Raw genomic sequence first — 12,524 nt, 5'->3', positions numbered from 1 at the left:
ATTTAGTGTCCATTGATTCATTTGTTCACCCTTTATCACTCCATTTCTGGGCCTTGCTCTCCCAAAGACAGATAAATGAACTGATACAGAACAAAATGGGAAAAAAAATAGCCAAAAATAAAAAAGCCTCTTGTTTTTATTTCCTGGAGTTCATTTCCATAAACATGATTTTGGATGATCAGATGCACACAGACATTATACTTTTCTGTCCTCTCCGTATATTCCTTTGTTCTCACTATGTGTGAATGCCTAGTTACTATAACTTCTTAAACTGTATTGAGTCTGGGCATACTGACACACACCAGTAATCCCAGCTACTCAGAAGGTGAAGATAGGAAGAAATCAGTCCAAGGCTAAGCTAGGCAACAGCTTGAAACCCTATTTGAAAACCAACCAAAAATTAAGGATGTGGCTCAAGTAAGTAGAACACTTGCCTAGCAATTACTTGATATCCCAAGTACTGTGAAAGAATATTAATTAATTATGTTAGTATACTTAAAAATAAGTATTATGTACCAACTCCTATCTTACCCTAGAGGTTGTTTAAAAAAAAAAAAGAACCAACAACAACTAAAAATCTAAACCTCTACTATTCTAACTATATTTGCAGACAATGAATGACCACATCTAGTAGTCACTGAGGTTGGGGAAAAATTGTGGGGAGGAAAACATTGTGTGATTTGTTGGATGTGTGTTTTCTAAGACTAGGATGAGAACTTGTGCATCTAACCTATTTCATCGCTTTGTTGCTATTGTTGTTTTGTTGTTTTGTCCCTTAGCTTTTTCACTCAAACTGTTGCTCTGCCACTTGAGCCAGAACTCCACCTTTGGCTTCTTTTTCTGTGGGGGTGGGGGCAGTGTGGAGGGAGGAGTGTGGTGGGGTTAATTAGAGATAAGAGTTTCACAGATTTTCCTACCTGGGCTAGATTGGATCCATTATCCTTATTTCAGCCTCCTGAGTAGCAAGGATTACAGGCGTGAGCCGCCAGTGCCCAGCTATTCTTATAACTTTAGTTACATTGGCCAAGACATTAATAATTCAGGTATTACAAGTAACAACAACTATACTATATCATAGAAGGATCAAATGGTCCCAAGATACTGAATGATTAGCCTACAAGGCTCTCTTTTTTTTTCTTTTTTCTTTTTTTTCTTTTTGTCCATCACGGCCTGGGTACTATCCCTGAGCAATTTTGCTTAAGGCTAGCACTTTACCACTGTGAGCCATAACTCTACTTGCAGCTTTTGAAAGGTTAATTGAAGATATGAGTCTCGCCAGGACTTTTCTGCCCACGCTGGCTTCAAACTGTGATCCTCAGATCTCAGCCTCCTGAGAAGCTAAGATTACAGGTGTGAGGCCACTGGCACTTGGCCTAAAAGGCGTTCTTTTTTTTTTAAGTTTAAATTTTATTGTAAAGGTGATGTGCAGAGGGATTACAGTTACATAAGTCAGATAATGAATACATTTCTTTTTGAACAGTGTTAACCCCTCCCTCATTTTCTCCCACTTTTCCCCCTCCCAACCTCCCCAAGTTATAAAGTTCATTTACATCTACAACATAGTGTCTAGTAAGTATCACTGCTAAACGGTTTCATCCTTTGTCCCACCTTTTCTGTGATTCCCCTTCTCCTCCCCAAATCAGATAAATCTATATATAAGACAAAAGGTCCAGAAATCAAAATCAGTGACAAAAGGAAATAAACCAAAGTGAAAAAAAGAAAATACCTGCAAACAGTACAAGAAAAAAACCTCTTGTTTCCATTGCTTAGAGTTCATTTTAATAAGCATCATTTTATATAGTCATAAAATGCACATAGCTATTGGGCCATTCTGATCCTCTCCTAAAACTATCCACCTTTGTTCTCACTGTGCACATGCTTAGAGTGCTGTTTAATTAATCATGCCCAAGTGTAATTATTGTCTTTTATTATCCATTGGACTACCTTGTAGATGTATAGACATAATCTAGTTATTACACATGAGGGAAATCATGCAGCCTATGTTGCTTTAGGTCTAGCTTCGATTTCACTTTAAGACCTTAAGAGACCTTGTCAGAACTGCATCTAGTCAGGATTCTATCATTACACTCTTATCTGCCTGGCCTGCTGGCTGAGTTACTTGCTCTACAAGAAAATCAATCACATCAGTAAAATGATTTAAAAATTATTTTTCTTGGAAGGCTATTTCAAATTCAAGAGGTCTTTGATGGTTCTAATTTCTATGCACTGTAGAATACTGCTTAAAACTCAATTTATTTTATCAAAATCTCTAGCATAAATAATGGGGCTCCTCATTACAGTGCAAAATTCTCAACTTTATAAGAGCAATATTTATATAAAATACATTCAGAAGCCAGAAACTTTTCAATCTTATCTTTTATGACTACTATAACAATGGTGATTAATTTAACATTAACTCCCTCCCAATACCAAACCTTGTGCTGGAAGTCTTTTTTAAAAAGTTATGATTTCCACTTTCTTTTGCTATGTAACTGAAACTATCCTTTGAAAAAGTCTGCTTAGCTAGACACAGTGGCTCACGCCTGTAATCCTAGCTACTCAGGAGGCTGAGATCTAAGGTATCTTATCTCCAATTAACCACCAGAAAACTGGAAGTGGCACTGTGACTCAAGTAGTAGAGTACTACCCTTTAGCTGAAGAGCTGAGGGACAGTGACCACGCCCAGAGTTCAAGACTCACAACTGACAAAAAAAAAGTCTGTTTGACTCTAACTAAAATCCCAAGCACTCTGGGCACCTGTGGCTCATGCCTGTAATCCTAGCTACTCAGGAGGCTGAGATCTGAGGATTACAGTTCAAAGCCAGCCCAAGCAGGAAAGTCTGTGACACTCCTATCTCCAATTTACCACCAGAAAACTTTTTCACCAACCTTGAGCAAAAAAGCTTAGGGACAAAACCCAAGTCCTGAGTTCACATCCCCGTTACTGACAAAATAAATGCATAAAATAAAATAAAAACCCAAGCACAGCTGTCAATAATGAATTCAGAGAATCAGCTGTCCAAAGTCAAAAGAAAATTAAAAGATTCAAATCTGGCTCTGTCTAACATCTTTCCCAAAACATGAAGTGCCAATATTTATTATGTGCCAAATACAATGATAAACACATGTGTCATATCATTTATCTCACACATAAACCAAGGAGATTGCTACAACTAATACCTACATCTTACTGAAGAGAAACCCAAAGCTTATAAAGACTGAGCTGTCAAATCACACAGCTAGTAAGTAGAATTCACTAATATTGAAACCCTGTAGCTATGAAGCTACACTGCTTTTCTTCTGTGATTAAGGTGACACTAAACGCCAAAATGAGATCTATGTTGCTTCTACAGAATTAACAGATAAAAATGATGGATAGCTTTAAGGATTTTAATGCTAATTAAATTATTTGTATTGGCAAGCCCTCTGGTGAGGGGAAAGGCATTAGAAACTAGATGACTTGCAAATCCTATACAACTCTAAGACTGAGATTTAGTATAACAAAGAGTTGAGTCATAAACACAACACACAAAGGAAAGAAATCACTGAAATGCCAACTCTCCTGGTGCTTTTCATAAAAACGTTAGTGAACAGACATCTACCCTGCAGGTACATGTAATATGGCTTATCAAATTATTTTATTTTGGCATTTACAATATAATCATCTTTGAAAGAAAATTCTCTCACATAAAATGTACTATAGAATAAAAAGAAAATCTCATAGGAAAACACTGTGTTTTAAATTAGTCTCACCTGGAATCAAATCTGCTCAATAAAGTAATAAAAAAAAAAAAAAGAATGACAGGATCATCTTGTAGTCAGAGAAGGAGGGAAAAACTGGGGGAGAATTAAAGGATGACATTACCCAACTTGTGAAATACCCCCAGCACATCACCTTTATAGTAACAATTAAAATAAAAAAGAATGACAGGAAGAGCCAAGAAAAGGCCAATGTATGAGTTTAATCTTTGATGAAAAACAATAATTTGTATTTGAAGTAAACAATACTAAAACTATTGTCTCATTGTAGGTACTATTTCAGGTAACCAACATGCCATAATCGTAATTCATAAGCTCTACATCAGAGTCCAAAGCCCATTTCTATTCCTCTTTCCAGCACCGATGTCAGTCAATTCACTGTCCAACCAGAAGAGAGATCACAAGCAGAAAAGGTCCCAAAGATTGCCCACTTTGATATGGAAGGATTTTTAATCATAGACATAAAACTTAATTCCAGACAATGTCTCTTGAAGACAGAGTCACTACTCCTAGGACTCAAAAGCAAACAAGTTCAAGAAGCGAACTTAGGCTCCAAATATCCTGACCAAACACTATTTCTCTTTCCTTTGCTCAGAGACTACAGAATGGCTTCTCCTTAAAACTTTCCAACTTTCTTTCTTTCTTCTGTCCTTTTTGTAAAGGACAACCAGCCCAAAATAGTTTTAGAACATCACTCCACAGTTTATCCTCTTTTTTCAGTCTTTCACACTCTCAAGATGTTATTCTGACACATGTTTACTTACACCACTTAATGTGGACCCAACCTGTGACTCATTAGCACAAATGTCACACCCCACCTACACACTGCCACAGCTCCGGCAACAGGACATGGTACATATGACTGACTGAGGGACAAGAGAAGAGAAATCTATTTTGACTTTTGGAAAGAAAGTTACAAAGGAGAAGATGAAGGAGGTACAATGAAAGAGAAAGGGCTCATGAATATATACTTACATTGGTTAGGGGGGCATGCGCAAACATAGAAAATCCTTCAAAGATATATTCATGATCATCATATTCTATAACAGTTGGCCTGTCGGTCTAAAGAAAACAGAAATAGAAAACGTGACTTAAATAAATCCTATCATTTGCATGTACAGAAATTCATCAGACCATAACATAACCAGCAGCAGAAATGAAAGTGACTGTAGGCTCTTAATGTTTCCCTAAATACCAAGATCTTTATATGGAAGTTTAATTTTAGATGGAATTTTCTGGCTTGATGGAATTCTGTGATTCAGATATTAAGATTATTATAAGTGTCATAAAGAATATATGTATAGTATATCAGATATATGTATGTGTGTGTGTATATATATATATATACATATATATAGCTTCATTTCCTAGGAACCAGTTTTATTCAATCCTATAACACTACTAGTAATTCTTACTGAACTGTATTTCTAGACTAATAAAGGTTTTAACCAAACAAAGTAAAAACACAGTTGACTCAAACACAAAGTGAAAGAAGACTTAGCATCAATAAGGTCAACTAGAAACTGCAGGGGAGGCTCTTGTAGGTGTTGGCTGCCAGATTTAACCCTTTCCACCTCCATCTCCAGACTCACCAGGGAGAAGACAACCTACCAGACACTGCAACAGAGCAATTCTCTGGCAGTGTCAAAGATCTCAATTACCTGAAAACTGAATCTGCAATTAGATCATTCAAATGCCAGTCTGACCATGTCTCTCCCTTAGGTTATTCCTAACGGCCCACCATTTTTAATCCTAAATTCATAAGATGGAGGAAATGATCAGACTGGAAATAGAAAAGTTGCTTTTTTTATACAGGTATTAAGTATCATTCCTTTAAAAAAAACTTTATACATAGAAACTTGGTAAGAACTGAAATATATCCAAATACACATTATTGTTTTTACCCAAATCACTGTTATTTCTTATTTGCATAACTCAACAAAAATTGTCTAAATTAAATGAAAAGACATTCTGATGAAATAATGATTAATAATGGCATAGACACTTAGGAAAAGATTTTGGCAAGTCCTCAAATATTAAACACAGAGACCCAGTAATTTTAGTAATAGGTATATGCCTCAAAAGCATCAAATGTTTATTCATACACACAACTTGTACACAAATATCCACCTCAGCATTATTCATAATAGCAAACAATGAAGACAACACACATGTCCAAATGAATGGATAAAGAAAATAAAGCATATCTAACACTATATATACAATATATGAAATATTACTTGGCTATAAAAAAGAATGGAAGAGAAGGCTGGAGTATAATACTGGCTCAGTACATGAGGGGTTTGATCCTCAACACCACAAAAATAAATTAATAAAACACTGATAGATGTTACAATATAAACCAGTCTTTGAAAAATTATGCTAAGTGAAAGAAACAAGATGCAAAAGACTATATATTTTATTTTCCCTATGAAATATGTAAAATAGGCTACTCTATAGATACAGAAAGTGACTCTCTACCCGACTTAACCTTGGGGAGTGAGGAAAAAAACTGACTGAATTGGTACCAGGGCTAACAATGGTTGCACAAGTCTGTAAATAGACAAAAATCATGAATTAAACACTTTGAGTAAACAACTGTGGCTCAAAAAAGTTGTTAAAGTATATATTTATGAATAGTTTTTAAATCTCTTAATGACACATGTAACCAGAATTAGTCAATTTCCTACTGTAAGAGACAATAGAGCACAGTAGAACACATATGAATATATCCTGGCTTCAAATAATCACTCTATGACTTAGTAATTAACTTCATCTACAAAACACAAACTAATGCCCCCTGTGTATAACAGAGATAATACATACTTACTCGAGGTAGGTTGTGAGAATAAGTTAACACATAGAACCATTTAGAATCGTGCCTACAATATATTACCACTATATGAAATGGTAAGTATAAAAATTCTAAGAACAATTATTATTGTCATAAATACACAATAAACGTTCTTATTTGAGTCACAGATAATAAATAGGTTGATTCTTAAAGAGACTTGGAAACACTCTACTTATTTTTCCTACTCCACTGCTCCAATAAACAGTTCCATAGTTAACTGGCTACTATGAATTTGGCTAGGAACAATACAAATGATGCCTACAAATACAGTAGTATGAGAGCTGAAATTAACCTCATTATGATAAAAACTAAACTTAGCAACATAAAAGTACTTTTTAAAGCTGGGCGCCACGGGGCTGGGAAGGTGGCTCAGTGGTAGAGCGCATGTCTTTCATGCCAGAGGCCCTGGGTTCGATTCCTCAGCACCACATAAGCAAAAAGAAAAAAGCCGGAAGTGGCGCTGTGGCTCAAGTGGTAGAGTGCTAGCCTTGAGCTGAAGAGCTGAGGGACAGCGCCCAGGCCCAGAGTTCAGGCCCCATGACCGGACCCAAAAAAATAAAAAAAATAAAAAAAATAAAATAAAGCTGGGAGCCAGTGGCTCACGCCTGTAATCCTAGCTATTCAGGAGGCTGAGATCCATGGATCGAGGTTCAAAGCCAGCCCAGGCAGGAAAGTCCGTGAGACTCTTATCTCCAATAAACACCACTAGAAAACCGGAAGTGGAGCTGTGGCTCAAGCGGTAGAGTGCTCACCTTGAGCTGAAGAGTGCAGGGACAGCACCCAAGCCCGGAGTTCAAGTCCCACAACCAACCAAAAAAAAAAAAAAAAACTTTTTAATTACTGAGAATTAAACCTAAGGTCTGTTATATATACACTCTACCATAGAACTATATCCTCGCCCCCCAAAAGTAAGTATTTTTCAAAAGAAGTCTTGAAAACTGAATCAGTAACTCAGTAACTCCACTCACATTTGAATCTACTTTCTGAATTATACACAAATTGCTTTTATTAGCAACTTACTAAAAAGTTGGTAGGAGGGGAGACGGTGATGCGGTAGTGGAAGAGTCTGCCAGCGTTGTTGGTCATGGGGCGACAGGGCTTGATGGCCTGAGGAGACAAAACCAAAATGACTTGACAAGCAGAATTTTCAGCCTCACATCTGACAATGGACATGTCCACGTGTGTTCCTTCACAAGTTAACAGGAAGGAAGACGTAATCACTTTGTATCATTAAATGAATAAAAATAGTTCTCAGCAACCTTTCCACCGGCCCTGGTGAAGTGGGACCAGTGTCCAATAAGACCAATAACTTGCCTAGGTTTGGGGCAACTCAAAATTTGTGAGCTTGGCGAACAGGGAACTATTCATCCACGGGAGTGCCTGGGAGACCAGGGCTGGCCCCAGGGCATACACAGGACCTGATACTGGCAAAGACATAGTGCTGTTCCGTCCAGGTGGCTGGGTCACGTTGGCTACATCAGTGTTCAGGAGGAAGTGCAAGAATTCAGGAGTCTTAGCAGATTTCTAATTTGGGAGCTCTTTTGGCATACTTGCCAAAAAAGACAAAACAAAAAAAAAAACTACCTTGGCAGGTTTTGACTCCACAAGAGAACCACAGCGTAACACAGGGCTTCACCCAAAGTGTGGGTCAGAGCCAGTCAGTGTTGACTCTCCTGATTTTTCACCTGAAAGTACTGAAATGACTCACTTGCTTCCTGCAACTATCATGAGCAGGATTCAGACAGCCCTAATTAACCACCTTCTCTTTAGTTCAATCAGTACCAAAGATGTGCCTTAGGCACTGGTAGTTTACTTTGGCATAGCTTTGGCAAGACGTTAGAGTAGAAACAGGTCAGAGTGGGGAGGGACAGCTGAGCATCTGAGCAGAGCTTTGCCAAGTTTGGGAGATCTTTGCCCTCTTCTGTATCTATGTTCAGTGTATAGCAATTACCAGGTATCCCTTTCACAAAGGCACTTTAAGCTACTCTCTGCTGTTTGTGAACACTGCCTGAGCAAAGTGAGCCCTCTTCTGGACATGACTGGGCTAGTGTGTACCACGCTGCTGACATGCATTGCTGACACTGCCGGAAGGCCAAAAGAGCCTAATAGCTACCAATGGTCTATGCTACCAATGATATAGCTAGCTACGACACAATTTTTCAGAGGCCCAGATAACATGACTTAAGAATATTTCTACATCTAAAATAAAATTCTGGGACCATCTTTCTTTTACTTGTTACACAGTATTAAGGGCTACTTTTGGCTACATTTACAAATGTAACAAATGGAATACTTAGTAAAGTAAGGAAATTAATCACAGAAATTACAGCATTGGGTTTCTACGAACACCAAAAACAGTGAGAGGAATAAACATGCAAGGCAAAAAGAAGGGGGTGGAAATGAAGAAAGCATGAGAGGTGGCAGAATAAAATATCTCTTGAGCCTAAAAAAGGGAAAGGAGAACTCCCTACTACGTGGCAATCACTCACCTGAGTGATGGAGAAATTCCAGAAGTGTCATTGCAGATGGTGGAGGAAAGACATGAGTGTATTAAAATATGGTAGCATCTATTGCTAGAAAATATACCACATAATCACCAGAAGCCTCACCAAAAGACACATACTAGAGAGAGGCATTGCGATGCTCAAATCAGTGGAGGTCTCCTCTGCAGGCCAGGGCTGCCCATAGGATGAGAGAGTGGTCACAGAGCAGAACTTGTCAATAGCAATAACAATAACAGAATCCTGAAACCAGAGGCCAGGCTTCTCAACTGCTAGAAGCCATGATACATAATTATCATTGTCACCAGTAAGGGCAAAGTGGCAGCCACGGGAGCCTAAAGCCAGCTATGGAAGCAATCAACAGAACATGGTGTCCTTGAACACAAAATAGAAGAGCCACCCACAGGGTATCATTCAGCTCACACTAACAGAGGAAATCCAGATGGACAGCCGAGAGTAGAAAGCAGGTCACTCTAGTAAAGTCATACTATACCTTGCCCAGGGGCCAAGTTTTTTGGACCAAAAAGCATTGGCTGAAGAGGTACCAGATCCTAGGAAGAAGCATGCTGTAATACTGCAATAAGCAAAGATAGTGATGCCTTCCTCAAAGGGGCCTACGGCTATTGACCCAAGAAACCCAGATATCCAGAAAGTTCAAGGAATATTGAAATCAGGATCTGAATAATCACCTGGAAAGTGGATATGCCCATTTCCAGGGTAGCACAAAGGCTGCCAACATCAGGTAGGTCCAAGTAATAAAGACCTCAGTAGTTCCCAGCTGAAGGGCAAGCATTCCTGCTGCTGCAACCCAACAACTCAGCAGACACTATGATGATGGGAGAAAAGATGCTGAGATGAAAATCAAAGTGATGTTCCCTAAGGTTCTGGAGCAAGTCCAGACCCTGCCATCTACACTGAGTGAGATCTGTGCCTGAAAGAACACTACAAGGGACATCAAGTAAACACATAACCAGAGTGTTTTCAATCCCAAGAAATTAAGCTGAGTAGCACAGGCAGCCATCCATCATGAGATGGGGTGGCACATCAGAGTCAAGCCCATAATAGGAACTAGGCATGAACAAGCTGCTTGGGAAGGTGACCCACATCCCCAGGGCTGCACCCCTGTCCCACCAACCCCTCAGCTGATGGTTAAGGAAGGAGCAATCAAGGTAGAAAAGCAAACCTTGGTGTGCAAACAGGTAAGGGGTATGCACTGAAAAGGAATTAAACTACGGCTCAATCAGGGATGGCTTGGAAAGACCACTCTGAGAGAAAAAGCTCCCCTTAGGCAGTCTCTGGCAGGTTACCTGGTCATGCGTTTCATGTGGAAAGAGATGGGGTCTGAAGTTAGAACTCAGAGCATGTGGTCACGCCACATGGTCAGGGAACCAGAAGGAAGAAGACTGGAAGGTCAGGAATGAGCACGTCCTGGGGTTGTGACTTGTAAATAGACAGGCAACACAAATGGCATCTCTGCCAGTATGGCGTCCAAGACAAAGCAGCCACTGTCCTCAGTCACCCCGACAGTGGATAGGAGCACAGGTTAGAAATGATGGCTTCACATGAGCTCAGCAGCACAGGCCTCCCATACCAGTTAACCACCACTGCCAAACATCGAACTGGCCAACTACAATGAGCCACGTGTGTTCCCCAAAATGGCGCCATTCCTTCAAGAGACCAATCAGACACATGGATACCTACACTCCTTTCATCTGTACATGGATGGATAGGCCTCACAGGTGTTGAGCTGGCACCAGCCCACCTTGCACCTCTCTCCTTGGCTGTGGGGAAAGTGTCAGCCTGTAGCCTACAGCTGTCTACTCCTCAGCGAGGCTCCTTCAGGTCCAGCCTCAGCTGCACATTCCTGTCTTTCAATGTCACGCCATGCCCTTCCCAGGGAAGGCTGCTCTGGGGACTGAGGGAAATGGGAATATGAAGGCCATTCCAGTCCAACATAAGGTAATTCCAATAAGCCCAGGCTTGATCAGGCTTATATCCCAGCTGGACTCTTCCATATGCTCAGCCCTGCCTCTGTTCTCTTCCTGTCACAAGTGTGGATTCCTAACCAGTGTCTCAGAGCTCCCAACTAAGCCACATGCACAGATGCCCAGAATGCTGCCTTCATCCACAATGCCCTGCTGCCCTTGCCAGTTTTGAAAGGCAGATGCGATAAAAATGAGGCAAATATGTCCCATTAGCAGGTATTGTCAATCTTCAACTTCCATTATGCATCCAACAAATTTTACACGGAATGGATTTAAATATTCCCTGTTTAAACACAATGCCCTGAATTCTAAGGTGATATTTGTGGGACAAATAAGAAATATCAAATTGAGAGACAATGAGGGGGGAAAAAAATTAAAGAAACCAATCGAAGATACAGATGCTCTAGTTACTCAGCTAAGCGTAGTGTCCCCAGGAAGCCACAGTTTGATGGAGTGACAGAATAACAAGGACAGAAATCCTGACACGCCCTCTTGGAGGGGAAGCACAAGCAAGCAATCATGGGGGTATGGACCCCAAGAATGATGAGATCACGAGCCTCACAACACATTAAAAAGATCATTTCTCTAGGGTAATTTACAACCAGTTATGATGAAAATAGTAACTGTAATGTGTACAGCTTTAGGATACTTAATAAATCATTAATTTTTTAAATAACGTGCCTTCCACAAACCTTGAAAGTTTCCTTGATCATTAATATTCCATACTCTACCCTCAAAACTCAAATATTTGTCCTCTGCAATTATCAAAAACAAAGACTGGATTAGAGAATACAAATAGACTGCTTTGATGGCATGACTGGAAAAAAAGAAAAAAAAATAGCACCAGCATCTGGCTACTGCTCGCTCATACCCCAAACCAGTTACCTCTTCTCCGGGATAAATGCTGTGCCGAATTCCTGTGCGTCTCGCTTTGGCGCTGCATTTGCACAGAGGTCCATCATTCATCTGTCGGAAACAGAATGGAATTCGTTTTTATTGGGGGGAGCATCCACGCCATGCGCGACGATGCCTCAGAAGCCACGGGGTTTAATGTCATGAGAAGCGCGGCTCTGCAAAGGCTGTCATAGTGAGAAGATTAAACGGATGTTCTAGTCCCAATAAAGCTGCAACCTGTCTATATTGCCTGATAAAGTGAACCGGGTGACAACATTGGACTCCCAAGTTATCTGTGCAGCCAAGCAGGAAATATCAATGTCAGCACCCTGTCTGCTCCCATCTCCTCTTGCCTTTTCTTTGGGACATTTTTTGTTTTTCTTATTTCAGGAAAAATGACTTACCAAAAAAAAAAAGCATACTTTATATCCTGTATGAGGTACACAGAATGCTCAGGAGACGATCTTCAGATTCTTTTAAAAAGAAAATCTCAAATGTACCTCTGAAAGCAGAAAGGGGAAATAAAACCTA

The 12,524-nt window shown here is 39.8% G+C and overlaps 1 protein-coding gene across 1 annotated transcript in view; it reads right to left on the bottom strand.

The window, feature by feature from the left end:
* The window catches only part of Drosha (drosha, ribonuclease type III), a 132,482-nt gene that overhangs the window by 85,354 nt on the left and 34,604 nt on the right, over window positions 1-12,524 (bottom strand). The window contains exons 10-12 of the mRNA XM_013018593.1: window positions 11,985-12,065; window positions 7,634-7,720; window positions 4,735-4,821 (exon numbers count right to left, since the gene is read on the bottom strand). Coding sequence (XP_012874047.1) covers window positions 4,735-4,821; window positions 7,634-7,720; window positions 11,985-12,065 — 255 coding nt within the window. The remainder of the gene's footprint in view (window positions 1-4,734; window positions 4,822-7,633; window positions 7,721-11,984; window positions 12,066-12,524) is intronic.

The sequence above is a fragment of the Dipodomys ordii genome, unplaced genomic scaffold, assembly GCF_000151885.1.
Source record: "Dipodomys ordii isolate 6190 unplaced genomic scaffold, Dord_2.0 Scaffold41, whole genome shotgun sequence".
NCBI classification, from domain to species: domain Eukaryota; kingdom Metazoa; phylum Chordata; class Mammalia; order Rodentia; family Heteromyidae; genus Dipodomys; species Dipodomys ordii.
This window is presented reverse-complemented; position numbering and strand designations above follow the sequence as displayed.